We start from the raw sequence: 18,216 nt of genomic DNA on the forward strand, positions 1-18,216 counted from the left end.
CTACTGAGCCCACGTGCCATAACTACTGAAGCCCACGCGCCTAGAGCCCCTGCTCCACAACAAGAGAAGCCACTGCAGTGAGAAGCCCGCGCACCGCAACGAAGAGTAGCCCCCACTCACGGCAACTAGAGAAAGCGCGTGCAGCAACGAAGACCCAACGCAGCCAAAAATAAATAAATGAATAAATAAATTTATTTAAAAAAAAAAAGAGTGCTGGGGCGCTACCCCTTGAGGAGATTCTCTGACCTCTCAAATGTTCCGTTGAAATTTCTCCTCAATAATTGGTAAAGGACATCAGTTTTCTCACTTCCCACACAGACCCTAGAAGGAAGTAGAACTGCACAATTCGGCTACAGCTGTCATTTTGCTACCTTTGGAATGTATCTTTTTGAGATTGTTGGTTTTTAGTGCCAAAGCAGAGACCATAAGGAGACATCCACGCCGGACGTCATGTAAAGGGGTTGGGCTTTGGAGCCAGAGAGACTAAGTGGGTCAGCCTAGGCGACCTTAATTTCCTGCTCCGTAAAATAAGAAAAGTAGCACCCACGCCAAGGACTTGCTGCGAGAATTACAAGGGGGTAAAAGCATTTTCGGTGCCTAGCACGTGTAAATGCCCACTAAGTATTAGCTTCTGCCCTCCTCCCCACCCCCATCCGTGGACACTGACCCCTGAACAACACTGCCTTCTCACTCTGATGGGAGAAGCCCCGCGCTGCCCTTCCCTTTACTGTCTCGCTAACAAATGGGAGGGTTTGGGGGCTTTCCTGGCGGTCCAGGGGGTAAGACTCCGCGCTTCCAATGCGAGGAGGGAGGAGCGAGGAGGGAGGAGGGGGCAGGTGTGATCCCTGGTCGGAAAACTAACATCCCACGTGCTGCGCAGCCAATAAATAAATAAATAAATACTTTAAAATGGGTGGGATTTTTTTGTTTGTTTAAATTTCTTAGGCAACAGAGAGAAAGGAAGAGAAAAGGAAAGAAGAGAGGAGGGGGAAGGGATCCGAATTAAACTTGGGAACTTTTCTAAGTGTAAGTTTTGCCTAAAAGCTCTTTCAAGTGTCTAACATCGGTTCTTTCTCAACTACAAATGTTAACCTATGGCTTGTGACAATCGTATGGGTCTTTGGTAGCACAGTTAAGACTAAGAATACTTGAACTGAGGGAGAATACCAGGCTCATGAGTAAGACAGTGGCTTCCCTCCCTTCATAGGCTGACTCGGCTTCACCTGTCTGTCCTTGAATCTTAGAGTTCTAAGCTATGATGCGATCGGCAGCTCACTGTAGAAAAATGCGGGTCTTCTGCCTTGAGTCCTCTTCAGATCTTTCTGCTTTGGGAGGTATGCATGTACATTCTTTCTTACTACTCTTTCTGGTTTTAGATAGCATCTGACTCTTGCATTTAGGGCTCACAACCCGCCTCAGGCTAACTTTCTTAGATGTTGGATAGATTCGGAATATTTTTGAGTGGAACACTCTTTGGCACTGGCTTCTACTTTGGTAGCCGTCCCCCTTCCCCTCTTTGGCTTTCTTTCCTTCTGTTGCTCTAGCAGTTCTTCCTCTAATCTCATTTGTGTTCTTTTGCTCCATCAAAAAAAAAAAAAAAAAAAAAGGCAAAAAAACCCTTTGAAAAAGATAGGAGGCTCGATTTTAGCCATTGAAGAATTTATAGCCACATAAAGATATTCTTTGAGTCTTCTAATTATCTTTAGGAAACATGTAGCTTTTAAAGACACCTTGTTACCATATAATATTTAGGTCAGGATATAGTTTCTATCTGCAAAAAGATTACATTTCTTTAGGTAAGGTAAGAAAACACAAGACGAAAAATGATTCAAGAGACTAATACTACGCTTCTTTTAAAACATGGGCAGGAAACCATAGAGATAGCCTGACAAAAATCCATTCTTCTGCTTCGGATGAGATTATTGATTTTCTTAGTTACTATTTTTCCCTGAAGTGTTGAAATAAGTGCCTTTTGATGCCTGGGCTTGAGAAAAACTTGTTCCTCACAGCCACTTGGCAAGTATAAATCCCAGGAACTAGGTGCTTTAAGTACTGTGTTTGTGAAGCAGGAACTGCTGTTAGTAGGGCGCGGGCGGGGAGGAGTGAGGCTGGGGAGGGAGGGAGCGCGGAGCGCTGGGGCTAGAAACCCTAGCAGCGGGTGGGAGTGACCCAGACGGGAGAGCCGGTCCTTGCTGGGGCCTTGCAGGTCCGCCTTGCTTGACTTCCCCTGTCCCACCACTGCCGGCTCCACCCAGTGAATCCTTGTCACCCATACTGCTCCCAATAAATCTGGAGTGGTTTCAGGCAAATCTGAACTAGTTGTACCCAAATGTAAAACCTAGATTGAATTTGTTGAATTCTTCGATGGCGCCCATTTTGGTGCCAAAATGAATTTGCTACACAAGAAGGGGTACCATTTCGGGGGAGTTTATGAATTTTTGTGATATCTGGTAATATGCAGGAAAAAAGTGTGTTAACCTCAAAATCTGCCACATGAATGCAACCGATTAGAAACCTGGTGTTACTGTTTTGACTTTAAGGACTTTTCATAAGATCCGGGAATTTAAAAAATAAATATATTTACAAGCCTCTGAACTATAACAACCTTACCCAGTAAAAAGCAAAAAAGAAAATCTGTGAAAACAGCAGTTCATCAAACCACTGCCCCAGATCGTCAGGATAGGGGCCAACCTGAATAGAATTTAACCACATAAAGTTGCCAATTTCCACTGATTTTGACCAACAAAGATGACAACACAACAATAGGTTTTGCTCCATGTCGTACTAGGATGTAATTCAATCTATGAAGGGAAGGGAATTGTAGACATGGTTTATTAAAATTGAGTATCAACAGTGTGATAGGTGTGGACAGAAAATCGAACCTCACCTTGACATTCAGCTATCATTTACTGAGTAGCTGTGATGGGCAAAGAGTGCTGGAGAAACAAGATGAGTAAAACAACATAATATGTAATATATTTATATAGGTTATAAAATATATAATAATCTATTGTCATTATATTTATAACACTATAAAAGCCATTAGAAAGGTACAACCAAAAGTGACAGCTCAAAAATGAAAGAAAGCTCATCAAATTGAGAATTGTAAACGGTTGGGAAAGTTTTAAAAGACAGGTTGGATTTAGCAGCACAGGTGGGGGAAGGACGCTACAAAGCAAAAGTGTGGCCAGAAGCTCAAAAGTAGGAAAGTACAAGGTCCAGTTTGATTGGAAATTAGGAAAGCAGTGGGAGGGAAAGCAAGGGAGAAATTTTGCCTGACTAGGGAAGGACTTGAAGGCCAGGTGAGGATCTTGTAGTTAATTGGGAAGAAAATGTTGTAATTAAATGGAAAGTTTTTAAGCAGTGGTGGAGCTTTATGCATTAGGAAAATATTAATAATACCAGTTTTTAAAATCTAAAATAAACAGCCAACATCTGGTGCCCATTTACAGAACTCTAAGCAATTTGCATACTAGGCTCAGCTCTTTATGTATATGAGCTAATTTAAACTCACAACTTCCCTTTGAAAGGGGTATTATCATTTTACAAAAGCAGCTGAGCCTCAGAGAAGTTAATTCACTCTGCCCAAGGCAACACAGCTAGCTAGTGCAAAGGCCAGGATTTTAACCTAGTAGTGTCTGGTTCCAAAGCCACCATTCTTAACCACAAAATAATAAAGGCCAGAACTAGAGCTGGGGGCAATAGAAATGAAAATAAAGGTGTGGGGCGTTGATTCAAAAGTACTGTGACATAGATGTTACAGAATTTGATGTGAGGGAAGAGGAAGAGGGGGAATTAGACTCCTAGAATTGGAGCTGGTGTGGGAAGTCAGCAAGTAGGGAAATCAGAAAGGGGTCTGGCTTAGAGAGCAAACCTGTGAGCTTGAGAAACTGGTACACGGTGGGGTCCAGGATAGAGCCTAAGGCTGAAAGGGAAACTTAGAGTCATTTACATAGAAATGGAGGTTAAAACTCCACGTGGAGTTGGTCACGGGGGTCTCTAAGAGAGCAGAGAAGCAAAGAGAAGATGACTCAGGACTGAATTATGGGAAAAGAAGGAATAGTGATTAAAGAAGATACAGCAGTAGTGATGAGAGGTAACAAGGTTTTCGTGTAAACACTGATACTTTTCCTCCTAGCACATACCTGATTCTGATTTGTGTTAACAGAGTGGTCGTATTTGGATGACAGTAGAGACACCTTAACTTTAGGACCATGATAAATGTGCATGATTTTTATATATAGTGTATATCTCTTTACAGGGAAGAATTTCTAGAGTAACGACGAGGTCTGAATTTCTTTAAATGATGTAAATCTTTGAGTCTTCTATTAGCAAATTTCTTCTCTTAAAAAATTGGAGTTTTTGTTTCTAATTTTAGAAGTAGTATAAATTGTAGAAAACTAAGGAAATATTGACGAGTCTAAGGAGAAAGCAAAGCTTACCTTTCACCTGAAATAAACACTATTAATGTTTTTTAGTATATTCTTCCAATCTTTGTTGGATTCACATACACACTTTTCTTTCAAACCAGGGATCCTTCTGAAAATAGTCTTTGTCATGATAAGGTAATATGAATATTTTTACGTGGCATTAAATTTAGTATTCATAACAATTTGATAGTGGCATAATAATAAACCATCATGAGGATGGACCAAAACGTATTAAACCAACCCACTCTCATTGAACATCTAGGTTGTTGACACATTATAGATAATTCTGCAGTTAATATTCTTATTCACATCTTTGTGCCTTTTACTTATTTCTGATTATTTTCTTAGTATTTTTTGAAGCAAAATCACTGGTCAAATGCCATGAATGTTTCCAAGGCAGCGTTCTGTTCCTGAATGTGACTATCAATTTGCTGGTAGTACTTTTGTTAGAATATACTAAATCATGCTATCTCCTTCCTACTTCCTTATTTCCATTCTTGGAAAGCAAAAGGAAACCTTAGAACAAGGATCAACAGCAACCTTTCAAAAAAAAGCATACAGGTTTTTCGTTGTTGTTGATTTTTTTTTTCAACACCTTCATGAACAACAGGTATGGGTTGGCGGTCACCTTCTATTTAGCCCACAAGCCATTTTGGGCGCTGTTTTTTAAACAAAAAGGCTGTCTTTGGGGGAGCTGAGGCCATCTTCCCATCGGTGCAGCTTCTGCTGGCAGAGACTCCTGCTCTGCGGCCTCTGACAAAGACAAATCCAAGGTGGTGAACCCCACCCAGGTGAGGAAGGTGTTTATCAGGTCTGCTAGGATTTCTCTCCTACGCCTCGGGGGTTTTCAGAAGTCTCCTTTGCATTTCCTGGAGGCCAGGAGCGCCTGATTTTGTCTTGGTCTCCCAGGCAGAGCGAGGCGCTCTCCTTTCCTGTCTCCAGACTGTTTCTCTGGACTTGGGACGGTCCACAGTTTTGGCACCAGCCTCCTTAAGTGTGCTGGGGAGCTCTGGCCGCAGGTCCTGGATTCCAGGCATCTGTCCTGGCCTTTCCTCCCTTCAGTCCCATCCCATCAGCTGGCAGCACCCACACTTGTCACTTAGGGCTGAAGTTACCCTTGATGGGAAATGGGGCTTCTTTACTCGGGCTTTAATGCAATGTTTTGCAAACTGCAGAGCCCATTGGCGCGGGTTGGAAAGTAAACTTAGGATTTTAAGAAAAAAAAAATGTCAAACTCCATCACAATGGTAGGTATTGTTTCATGAAACTGTTTTCAAGTTTGTTTGTTTGTTTTGCCACACTACTCAGCTTGTGGGATTTTAGTTCCCTGACCAGGAGTCGAACCCGTGCACCCTGCAGTGGAAGCGTGAAGTCTTAACCACTGGACCGCCAGGGAAGTCCCATAAATTTGTTTTGTTTTGTTTTGGCCACACCACGAGGCTTGTAGGATCTTAGTTCCCTGACCAGGGATCGAACCCAGGCCCTCGGCAGTGAAAGCTCAGAGTTCTAACCACTGGACCACCAGGGAATTCCCATACATTTTTTCAAGTTTTATATATGCAAAATGTATGTGTCCTATTCAAAAATCTTGAGAGTCGAGGCTGTAAACTCACGTCAGATTCCCGTGAGGATATGGGTTATATTTAGGTGGGAAAATGTGATCATTTTTTATTTTATTAGCTAGGCTAATAACTGGAAGGTCATGCGGCTTAGTGGAGAAAACTTCAGCTTTGGAGTCAGAACTGGGTTTACTATTACTCTCTCACTAGCTGTGTGACCTTGGACAACTTAAGGGATCTCTCTGAGCCTCCTTAGAATTTTTTGTAGAAGAGAGATAAGCATCCTGGCCTATAGGATCGCTGTGAGGATTAAACGAAATTATCTGTGTAAAGTGCTCAGCATACGGGAGAGATAGGATCAATAAAGCTTACTTTCGTCTGGGCTGTAGGACATCCTCTGCAGCACAGCCAGACTCTGTTTCACATCAGGAGTACATGCTACCTGTGACAGCACCAGACATGGTTCTGTTCCTCACCGGAGGCAGCCCTCTAGTTCAGTTTCCCGCTCTGTGTCCTGCGTGATGATAATAAGTGTTTCCTATGAAAAGAGTCTCTGAGGAAGGACGTTTCCGAATCGCAGGTCGTAGTGCTGAAATTCTAAGGACCCAACTCAGGACTGGCAAAACTCAAATGTCCGCAGGAGCCAGGCAGGCAAGACGGCAGGCCAGGTGCTTAGGGAACGGTGGGGCTGCGCAGAAGACAGAACACACCTCCTCGGAGGGAGGCGGCCCCTGCTCACTCCACATCATCGTAACCCTGCCCAGCCATGGAGCCAAGGTTATCGGATCTCTGATTTTTCAAAAGAAGCCAAATATCTGGATTTTTTTTAACGTGAAAAAAAAAAAAAATCCAACTTTTTAAAAACACCATGTTAACCAGTTGGCACATCTGAGGGTCACATAAGCCAGAGGCCCTGCCAGTTTGCACCGTCTGACCTAACACTTCACGGCTCAGACGACAGTACAGTCACCTCAGGCGCTCGAGGGAAACCTCCCAAGGTACCCCTGGAGAGTGCTCTTTTAACATAATTTTGTAGCAAAAACACACTTTAAGCACAAAATATATAAGTCCACTAATAGAAGAAATTTCCACCGAATGAAGAGGAAGAACATCATTTTCACGAGGCAGCAGGAAAGTACGGGGCAAAATTAGCAAGTGGGTAGTGATCCGTCGTCCCTTTCTGTGTTTGTTTCATAAAACATTAATTCGTTTCTTAAAAAACAGCTTTATTGAGAGATAATTCACATACGTACAATCTGATGATTTTTGGTGTCTCAGAGTTGCACAACCATTACTATGATGTAATTTTAGATCATTTTCATCTTCTTAAAAGAAGCTTCACACCCACCAGCAGTTACCCCCCTTCCCCCCATCCTCCACCCCTGGCTACCCTTAATCTACTTTCCGTCTTTATAAATTTCCTCTTCTGGACATTTCATATAAATGGAACCGTACAATATGTGGGTTTTTGTGTGTGTGTCTGGCTTCTTTCACTTATCATAATGTTTTCAAGGTTCATCCATGTTGTAACATGTGTCACTACTTCATTCCACTCTATCGACGAATAATATTCAATCACAAAGATACACTACATTTTATTCATCCCCTCAACAGTTGATGAACATTTGGGTTGCTTTTTGACTATCACAAGTCATGCTGCTATGAACATTTATGTGCAGGTTTTTATGTGGACATGTTTTTGTTTCTCTTGGGTACATACCTAGGAGTGGAATTGCTGGGTCACGTGGTAACTCTATGTTTAACCTTGGGAGGAACTGTCAGACTGTTTTCCAAATCGGCTGCACCGCTTTACATTCCCACCAGCAGTGTATGATGCCACCAATTTCTCCATTTTCACTCACGCTCCCCATGTCTGTCTTTTTGATCATAGCCATCCTAGCAGGTGAGCTAAGACATTTGTTTTTAAGGTTTATGACACTTCTCATGGGGCAGCTGAATTTGGCCTCTTGACGTGGTTCTTGAGATCAAGACCTAAAATACTGATCTTTTCTGAATTTAGATCACCATTTTATAAAAACATTTACTAATGAGTGTCCCCCTCTTCATGTGTACCATTCTTTGGCTAACCAGAGAATAGGAACCTTATTAAGAAAAGGTAATTTTTCTTCCTTATTCACCAGTGAAATATTACAATTCTAGAGATATTATTGGTATAAATTCGCTTCTGGGAATTCCCTGGCAGTCCAGTGGTTAGGATTCTGTGCTTTCACTGTGGAGAGCTGGGGTTCAATCCCTGGTCAGGGAACTGGGATCCCGCAAGCCGCAGAGCGCAACCCAGAAAAAAAAAAAAAAATCACTTCCATACCGTTTTCTTTGCCTCAGCCATCAGTGCTGCCCACAGCTGAAGCCACTGATTTCCCCACCTGCAAGCCACATTGGCACAGAAGACTCGGGCCTAGGCAGAAGTACTTAAGCAGCCCAGGACAAGGTTCCCCTTCTCCACGCGCTGACAGATATAATAACACCACCTCTCTGCCTTCCTCGGGTCTTTCTTTGTGCCCATCTGTTTAATCCTGTAATGTCCTTGCAAGTGAGAGGAAGCAGCACCACCTCTAAGCAAGAGTTGGGGAAATGAGCACAGACCTTAGTGGCTACCCGAGGCCACACGTGGTGGATCGAGGGGTGGGACTCAGTGTCCTGGGTCACAACCTGTACACTTTTCTCTGCCTGAATTCCTCTCCTTTATTGTCAGCATCCAAAAAAGAAAAAAAGAAGAAGAAGAAGGTTTTAAGTGTACAGGATCCTTAGTGCGGCTGACCTCATCAGACATTTCGGTTTACTGTTTCTATTCCTTTTCAGAAACTGGCCCTTTTTGAGAAGGAGAGACAACAGAGAATTCATATAACTTGACTTTAGGCTTCATTGCATGAGGAGGAATCAATATCCTCCAGCCAAAGACTTACAGCCCCCTGTCTGCTTTTTGTATTTTTTTACATTAGAGTTGTTTCAAAGGCCCACTGGAAGCAACCTTTGGGCAGACATTCTTGCAGTTTTCTGTGATAAATTCTTATTTGGCTTGCCATAGTTCACTGTATCCAACTAGGAATAACCTTGGCCTAGTTGGGAGCTGGTAAATACTACAAATATATGTGTTTGTCTTTATTTGCGATTGCCCCTAGCCCCCAACTCCACCTTCCTCTTTTTAAGTTATAAGAATGAGGTGCAGTTGACATCTATCCTCAATATTAATCCTAACATTTACGTATTGTTCTATTTTCCTGCCTTCTGATTTAGAAATACCCCAATGTTTATCGCCAAAGATGGAAGAGGAAGATTAAAACAATAATTTGCAGTAAGTACTCTTTCAGCTATTAAATCATTTATTCAACAGACTTTATTTATTGCCTGCTGTATGCCAGGCACTGTGCTAGGTGCTTGGGATGCAAAGATAAGATAGGATTCCTGCCTTTAAGGGGTGCATTGCCATGGGACAAACAGACATATAACTGGATAATTACAATTGTGAGCACAGTAATTAATGTACAGAATATTATGAGATTCCAGAAGAGAGGCACTTCTGCTATCTTAGAGGCAGTCTCCAGGAAGGGCATAACCCCTATTCATGAAAATCTGTAATTTAGTTGGCTAAATTGGGCATGGGAGAGAGTGTTCAGGCTTTTTGAATTAGATAACTTTGTAAGTTGGGATTAAAACACCCAATAACCCTAAAGTAAAATATATGCCAATTTGTGGCTAATGATTCATGTTGAAGACGGAGAGGGTCTAATATAATAAAATAAGTGAACGTTAAGGTTGCAGGGTTAGAGCTAGAAGTTGTAGGGTTTACTTAAAAAGTTTCTCTCCTTTTTATGTTCCTCCCTTTGTATCACAAAAAGCAAATAAGAGAAATGTGCCTAGAAGTGCAGGTTTTAATGCTCTGTGACATGGCCTCTGTTATACTTGAGAATAACTGAAGGCACCATCACTAGACTGGATGAGGATTTAGTGCTGTCTGAGGCTAGAATTAAAAAAAAAAAAAAAAACTTAATTTGCAACCACTGCCCTCATATAAAATTAAAATATGAAGAAAAACTCAAGGTTAACTAACTGCACTTGATGTTTTCTAAGTCATGGGTTTGAAGAGGTCTGCATAACATAATTTTAAACCTTTGAAGAAAAAGTTTAATCTTTACAACAAGCCCGTGATCACTTCCATTTTATAGCTGAGAGATTGGAAGCACAAAGGAGTAAAAAAAAAAAAAAAAAAAAAAAAAACTTGCCAGAGATCATACAGCTAGTAAGTAGCAGAGCTGGGATTTGAACCCAGGTCTATTTAAATCCGGTGCCTGTAATTCACCATACCATCCTGCTGAAATAGAAACCTGTGTGGGCCCATTGCTCTTGAGTTGTTCTGTGACCATAAACTTACCCTGGCAGGAGTAAGCTATTAGAGACAACTGGTAAAAGAACCTAAAAAAATGGTTGGACCAGGGCAAACCCGACACTACTCCTGGAAAATACTGATAGTGCTATCTTCAGATAATAGTCAAATTTTGATATCACGGATGCCATCTAAAGTGTGGATAATTCTCATGAATATTTTGTAATATAGTCATCGAGAAGATAAAACAATTGAAATAAATACCTGGATTTAAAGAAAGCATAAAATTTGATTAATAGAGGGAAGTAAAGAAGAGTAAATATGTGTGAAGGTAACAATATAACGGTTAACTTTAGATGTTTGCTTTTTAAACACCGAGTGTACATTATACTAGTTTATATGGTCTTAATATCATACTTTTTCATGATCATATGACATGCATTGTCCATTCACCAAGACTATAATCCCTGAGACCAATTATGTATTTTTTTAATAAAAGGAATAAACATTAACATCATAGGTCAGGAGAGGTTATCTCTAAGTCTATTCTCAAATAGCTTAATAAATTTGAGCAAATACATTATGTTATGGATGCTTAGACTGGATATATGAAATAGAATTAACATAATAAAATGAGTGATTTTAACTTTGGTCTGTTACATTTGGAGGAATTGGCTGGTGGGTTTAGAAGTGTATAAACATACCATCAGAGAGTGAAAAAAAGGGAAGTCTGTTATAACTGAATAGGGGTGTGGTCTGCTCAGGCTACAGAGGAATAGATAATAGTTTCATAAAGGGCTGATATAACTGTAGAGTCTTCAGAACTGGCTATTATAGCTAGCACATTTTTCTTTACAGACATAATAAGTATGGCTATTAATACCGCCAGCTTGGTGAGTTAGAGAAACACACTCTCTGCCTCTATCTAATCCTCCGGGTAACAATATACCTACAACTCCTGTAATCCTAGAGCAGTTACATGGATGCACTAAGTGGTGTGATGGGAGGGAAAGATAGCATCACAAGGATTCGTTTGATTATAACAGTAATCCACACCAAGTCAAATAAAACAGCCAAACAGTTAAAAAGGTGGTCTCTAATGAATTTGCTAATTCTAGCAGGCCCTCGCAAACATTTCCTGCTAGAGTACCCCATATCAAAACGAAGTGGCTGTGTGCTTTAATTACATGGAATAATCATTTGATTTCCAGGAAGTTGAGACCGTGCTTTGTATTTAAATAAAAAGTTCCAGACGAGCTGTGAAACTCGATCAAACCAAGAAAAAGGGTGAAACTAAATGCCTGTTCGGTGAGTCAAGGTTTCAGCTGCTCAGCAAGCCTGACGGTACGGGTTTAGGAGCCCAGAAAAGGGGTGTTTTAAAGCCGGCTGACTGGATCGTGTCACTTTCTTATAGGAAAAGCCCTGCCTTCCCAGAGATCTAGAGTGTAATGCAACCATATGTTGCTGAGGAGCTCGAATCTTGGCTGCCTTCGCCCCTCTGCACGAGCAGAAACCCCGGTTTTCAGGGGCCTTGATCTCATCGTGTCGCTCTCACTTTTGAAGGTCTGTTAAAGAGTCTGGGGCCTCTTATCTTAACGGCTTTGGAAGTGAGTTTGGGGTGAGAAGGGGGGGGAGGCCTGTGGGTGTCTCTTTTGCCTGAGGAGTTGGAGACACTTGTGGAAAAGTCAGGCCCTTTTCGCTCCGGCGGCCGCTCGGGCGTGGGGCTGGCTTGGGTTAGACACATGCACACATACACCATAGAGCTCTGCTTTCCCGTAGCAGCTGCTGCCTCTGCCTCTGCCTCTCCCGCCTCAGCCTCTTTGCCCGGCATACACACACATTCAGATTTGCGCGCTGTTTCAATCCTTGATGACGTGTCCCCGGAGACAGCCAATAGCAAACGGGCTCTGGTCAGGACAATGGGAGGTATCGGGCCAATGAGCGAGCCCCGTGAGTTGGCGGTAGCCAATAGGAGCCGCGCTGGCTGGAGAGTAATGTTACAGAGCGGAGAGAGTGAGGAGGCTGCGTCTGGCTCCCGCTCTCACAGCCATTGCAGTACATTGAGCTCCATAGAGACAGCGCCGGGGCAAGTGAGAGCCGGACGGGCACTGGGCGACTCTGTGCCTCGCGGAAGGTGAGTCTGGGGCAGCGCCGCGGCGGGGAGAGCGTCTCCGGCAGCTCCCCAGCCCGCGCGGCGGCCGGATCCCCGCGGCCGGGAGCCGGCGGGTCAGGATCCACACAAAGGCAAATGAGGGGGGACCGTGGGGGGAACTGCGCACGGAGCGAGCCTCCCCTCGGGCGCCGGGAGCCCGGCCGCGCGCCGGAGCCCCGGCCCCCGGGCCGCCGGAGGCGCCGCGAGCCCCGAGCCCCGCGAGTTTCCACCCCCGGCGGCGTCCGCGCTGACTGGCGCAAAAAATTTTTTTTTCATTAAAAAAATTTTTTAACGTGTTTTCGGCCCCCGGGCCGAGCGTTCGGGCGGCCGGCGTGCGCGGGGGGCGGCGGGCCGGCGGGCGGGCGGGCGGCGCTTCACGGCTGCATTGGCCGCCGCAGAGCCGGGCGCCGGCGGCGGGCGAGCGCGGGCGGCGGGCGCTGCGGGCGGGCGGGCGGCGGCGCGGGGCCGGGGCCGGGGGCGGCGGCGCGGGGCCGGGCCCGCCGGCCTGAGCCCGAGCCCGAGCCAGTGCCCGGGCGCGGCAGCGGCGGCGGCGGCCCGGCGGCGGGGGGAGCGGCGCCGCGGCGCTCGCTGGAACATGGCTGACTCGGCCCGGCGCTGCTGGCTGGAGAGAAAACAAGGCGGGCGGGCGCGGGCGGGGGAGCTGGGCGCAGCAGTTCCGAGGCAACTTTTTTTTTCGTCTTCTCACAGCCCCGCGTCGTCCGTGCGGGGGCAGCGGGGCGCGCGGGCCGCGCGGAGGGAGAAGGGGAGCGGCGGGCCGGGGGCGCCTCCCGGGGCGGCCCCCCCGCGGGCGGCGGGCGGGGGGAGGGTCCGGCCGCGCGCCCCCCGCCCCTCCCCCCGGCCGTCATGGCCGAGTGTGTGCGCCAGAGCGCGGCGCGCACCCCGCCCGCCTGCGCTCGCACTCACACTCTCGCACACTCACTGGCGCACACAGACACAGACACACACACACACACACACACACACAAAGGGAAGGAGCCATATTCTCGCTCGCGCTCGCCCTCGCGGCGGCGGCGGCGCAGGCGGGGAAGACGCGCAGCGGCCATTCCGTGCGCGCCGGCCCCGGCGGCCGCGGGCGGAGCCAGCCCCCATTTCGAGCGGGGCTGCTCCCTCCGCCGAGCCGACAAAATGGGGGAGGCCGGCAGGCCTGCGCGGGCGGCCGGGCGCACGTGGCGGCGCCGCGCGGGGCGGGGAGCCGGGCCCGGAGGCCGGGCCGCGGCCCCGCCGCCCCGGGCGGCCTCCCGTCGCGGCCCCGCAGCGGGCGGGCGGCCCGGGGGGGGGGCCGGTGGCGGGAAGGTGTGCGGAGCCCGCACCGCGCGGCGCCCCGACTTCCACGGCTCAGAAAAAAAAAATACTGCCCTGGTGGGGGCGGGGGGCAGCCCGAGCAGCGAGCAGGAGTGGCTTTTGTCCCTCATCCTTGTTTACTCGAAGAAACTTCAGACCGGACGTGTTTAGTCAGAACCGAAATGCGTCTCGGGGCCAAGCCGATAGCAAAGGAAGCTGCCTGGCGGTGGCAGCCGTGCAGATAGCGCCGCCATCCCCCAGCCCGGGCCCAAGCGCTGGCGCTCCTCCCGCTCCCTCCTCCCGGCAAACTTTTATGCCGAGAGAGTATTTTTCAGTGATCCCTGGGACAGCTTTAGGTGAGCCGTGGACTTGGCCCACGATCCGGAAAGGTCTGCCCGCTTTGGCTCTCACCTATTTGTTCCTTACGTAGCGCGGAGCCGTGAATCGGCAGCGTCGCTTTTCTGACCTTTGGTTTTGTTGATTGAAAACGGTTTTTTGCATTTAGTTCTTCGTTTCTTTTAAATGACCGGTGGGGTGTTCACCCAGAACAGATACAGGCAGCGAAGTAACAAGCGCCGTGTGAGTATACCGCTGTGTCTCCGCTTTTTGGAGATCACACTCAAGGACCGTTTTTCGCGTGGTGTAGCCTTTTCTAGGAATTGACGATCACTGCCATTTTCTGTGGTATTATGAGGGGTTAATGCCACTGCCGCGTTAAACAACCAGTGCCTTGCTTTTCATTCCCTCTCCAAGAAGCTAGAGTGCTCTGAAATGCCGTAAATTTCATTGTTAACATTACGCGTCTATTTATTTTTTAGAAAAATAATTAAGCATGGGCAAAGGAGATCCTAAGAAGCCGAGAGGCAAAATGTCATCATATGCCTTCTTTGTGCAAACTTGCCGGGAGGAGCACAAGAAGAAGCACCCAGATGCTTCCGTCAACTTCTCAGAGTTTTCTAAGAAGTGCTCAGAGAGGTGGAAGGTAAGAGGGCCTAAAACGTACTAAGCAGGTACGAAAGGGTGACGTCCACATTGGGATTTCTCAAAAGCCTCGGTGCAATTTGCATAACGTGAGTGGTGGTGTTGGAACAGGCTGCTAAATATTCAGCAAAGGACACTGGGTTTGTTCATTTTAATACTTAAGAGAACAACTTGTTAAAACTCTGTTGTCGAGTTAAGTTCACGAGTTGTTATTTTATAGACCATGTCTGCTAAAGAGAAAGGAAAGTTTGAAGACATGGCAAAGGCGGACAAGGCCCGTTATGAAAGAGAAATGAAAACTTATATCCCTCCTAAAGGGGAAACAAAAAAGAAGTTCAAGGATCCCAATGCACCCAAGAGGCCTCCGTAAGTATCTTACCTGTTGTTATTTTCAAGGAGTGTTTTGCAGTAGAATCAGACAAATTTAGCAAGCCACCTTGTGGATTTGGAGTCTGTAATCAAAGTTTCTTCATTAACTTACATTGGTATGTTTAAATTTTGTAAATAAAATTTCTGTTGGATGGCAGTTTTAGTTAGAGCAGTGGAATTGGATTCTGGCCTCCTTCACCCAGTATATCTCCTAAGTGTAATTTTAATTTTGCTCCTTTTCTTTCTTGAGAAATACCATCAGTCTGAGAGTAATTTGCAGAATGTTCTCTTGGAACGCTAATAAATAGTGTATGTTCAGCTAGTGGTGTCATAAGTTAAATCATTGTGTAAATTAAGTTTAATGAGGGATATTTAGCATTTTATAATATTTATATCCTGTGAAATACGTGGTAGAAATTAGAAGCAGCTTTTATACAGCAATACAACACAGTTGTTAGTAAACCTACAATTCTAAAATTAAATCTCTCTTTTTAGTTCGGCCTTTTTCTTGTTTTGTTCTGAGTATCGTCCAAAAATCAAAGGAGAACATCCTGGCCTATCCATTGGCGATGTTGCAAAGAAGCTGGGAGAGATGTGGAATAACACTGCTGCAGATGACAAGCAGCCTTATGAGAAGAAGGCCGCGAAGCTGAAGGAAAAGTACGAGAAGGTGAGTATGGATTGGCGTGGTGTAGTGATGGAAGGGTGTGCCCGATGTCAGATGAATGACTGTACTTGGTACTGCATCTTAATTTCCTATTACGATTCCTAAGAGTTGGAGGTGTAATGCAGTTTTAAGTATAATAGCTATTCATTGTGCCATTGGCTGCACTCTTAAGTCCCTTTCCATGTTTTAAAGAACGTAGAAGGTCAAATAAATTGTCAGTGTTGTTTGACTTAACATTATTTGACTCGGGTGGTTTTGTTATTCTCCAGTATCCAGATTGATGAAGATTTTGGTAGTCACTTTGAGTCAAATGATTTAACTATTTTAAATGATCAGGCACACAACATAAAAATAGGCTGGACCAAATAACGTAGATCTGTATTGTTCATAAACACCCTGAAACACTTATGTTCCCTCCCTTAGATTAAAAAAAAAAACTTTACTAAGTCAGAAAGTTATGAGTTTGTTGATCTGTACAGTAAATTGATATAATAAGAAAAAGCTGTAGCCTCTATACTTTGAGTTGAAATATTAAAAGTAAAGTTAGAGTTTAGCTTATTTAGTCATTTTGGAGAAATGTATCTATTTCTAGATGTTTCTTAACCTAATTGTGTGCTCAGTGGCAAATAACTTTTTTTTTTTTTAAAGACAAGATTTTCTACTATGGATTAGGGTCTGACACTATAAACCTGTAGAATGCGTTTTTGCATTCAGAAGGTGGCAGTGTCTACCCTTTAATCAGTCTCTACATTCTAGTTTTAATAAACTGAACTTAGGATGTGGTACGTGGTTGTACGTCAGTGAGGCATAACAATGCCAATCTCAAACCATGTCATTCCATGAGTTACGGACTATTTACAATTATAATATTTTCATGTGTGTTTCTGAAAGTCCACAGATGTGAGTCTGCAGATAATGTGTTATTTTAGTATATCTGAGTCCTTGTTTTTCCATAAAGTTTTGCCATGTTACTTTTATTTCTCTCCTTAACTGTTTTGTCTTTCCAACCACTTTCTTCCTGCCTTTATTTTGGAAGGATATTGCTGCATACCGAGCTAAAGGGAAGCCTGATGCAGCAAAAAAGGGAGTCGTCAAGGCTGAAAAAAGCAAGAAAAAGAAGGAAGAGGAGGAAGATGAGGAAGATGAAGAGGATGAGGAGGAGGAGGAAGATGAAGAGGATGAAGAGGAAGAAGAAGATGATGATGATGAATAAGTTGGTTCTAGCGCAGTTTTTTTTTTTTCTTGTCTATAAAGCATTTAACCCCCCTGTACACAACTCACTCCTTTTAAAGAAAAAAATTGAAATGTAAGGCTGTGTAAGATTTGTTTTTAAACTGTACAGTGTCTTTTTTTGTATAGTTAACACACTACCGAATGTGTCTTTAGATAGCCCTGTCCTGGTGGTATTTTCAATAGCCACTAACCTTGCCTGGTACAGTATGGGGGTTGTAAATTGGCATGGAAATTTAAAGCAGGTTCTTGTTGGTGCACAGCACAAATTAGTTATATATGGGGATGGTAGTTTTTTCATCTTCAGTTGTCTCTGATGCAGCTTATATGAAATAATTGTTGTTCTGTTAACTGAATACCACTCTGTAATTGCAAAAAAAAGAAAAAAAAGTTGCAGCTGTTTTGTTGACATTCTGAATGCTTCTAAGTAAATACAATTTTTTTTATTAGTATTGTTGTCCTTTTCATAGGTCTGAAAATTTTCTTCTTAAGGGGAAGCTAGTCTTTTGCTTTTGCCCATTTTGGATCACACGAATTATTACAGTGTTTATCTTTCGTATAGTTAGTTGATAAAAAGCTTTTGTGTACACACCCTGCATACTCATGATGAGGGTAAGAAAAGTTTGAGACAGTTTTCATCCATAACTGAAACTCAAATCTTGATCGGTTGATAACAGATTTCACATAGCCCAGGTTCATTTACAAAGTGAAGAGTAACCAATCTACTCACAGCACGGGATTATTAGAATCAAACATTTTGAAAGTCTGTCCTTGAAGGACTAATAGAAAAGTATGTTCTAATCTTTACATGAGGACTCTACATCCTTTAACTCCCATTACCATGTAATGGCAGTTATATTTGCAGTTCCCACGTTTAAGACTGAGAATGTATCCCCAAAAGCGTGAGCTTAAAATACAAGACTGCCATATTATATTTTTGTTGTTGTTGTTGATATTAGTCCCAACAAAGGCTCTGGAGAAAAAGTGCTGGCTGTAAATGTCTTCTCCTGTTTATCTAAATATGGATTGTTGAGGAGACTTGAGATCCTCTATTAAAGGTATTTTTAATTAATTGGGCCAACTTTTTAAATTCTATACCACATTTTAAATCAGGTATATTTTCCTATATTATGGTTTGCCCCTTTATAAATCAAATAGACATGAGGGAAGAAGACACTTAAACT

General features: G+C 44.3%; 1 protein-coding gene across 3 annotated transcripts; it reads left to right on the top strand.

Annotated features, from left to right (window-relative positions):
- The first annotated feature begins 11,774 nt into the window (after nt 1-11,774).
- HMGB1 (high mobility group box 1) lies at nt 11,775-17,481 on the top strand. 3 transcript variants are annotated; one of them, XM_007164169.2, is made up of 5 exons: nt 11,775-11,894; nt 14,604-14,767; nt 14,987-15,132; nt 15,631-15,805; nt 16,839-17,481. In XM_007164169.2, the coding sequence occupies exons 2-5, from the start codon at nt 14,618-14,620 to the stop codon at nt 17,013-17,015; spliced, it is 648 nt and encodes a 215-aa protein (XP_007164231.1). In that variant the 5' UTR covers nt 11,775-11,894; nt 14,604-14,617; the 3' UTR covers nt 17,016-17,481. The 3 variants fall into 3 exon arrangements, with proteins under 3 accessions (XP_007164231.1, XP_007164229.1, XP_007164230.1); XM_007164167.3 differs by lacking the exon at nt 11,775-11,894 and adding an exon at nt 12,310-12,465; XM_007164168.3 differs by lacking the exon at nt 11,775-11,894 and adding an exon at nt 14,168-14,364.
- Nucleotides 17,482-18,216: the final 735 nt, after the last annotated feature.

This window comes from Balaenoptera acutorostrata, chromosome 18, assembly GCF_949987535.1.
Source record: "Balaenoptera acutorostrata chromosome 18, mBalAcu1.1, whole genome shotgun sequence".
In the NCBI taxonomy this organism is placed as follows: Eukaryota; Metazoa; Chordata; class Mammalia; order Artiodactyla; family Balaenopteridae; genus Balaenoptera; species Balaenoptera acutorostrata.

What these genes read in the sequence shown, in the direction of transcription:
- HMGB1 (XM_007164169.2), top strand. Translation starts at nt 14,618, where the DNA reads ATGGGCAAAGGAGATCCTAAGAAGCCGAGAGGCAAAATGTCATCATAT. An exon ending in AGTGCTCAGAGAGGTGGAAG is followed by an intron (nt 14,768 to 14,986) that starts GTAAGAGGGCCT and finishes GTTATTTTATAG; the next exon opens with ACCATGTCTGCTAAAGAGAA. An exon ending in TGAAGGAAAAGTACGAGAAG is followed by an intron (nt 15,806 to 16,838) that starts GTGAGTATGGAT and finishes TTATTTTGGAAG; the next exon opens with GATATTGCTGCATACCGAGC.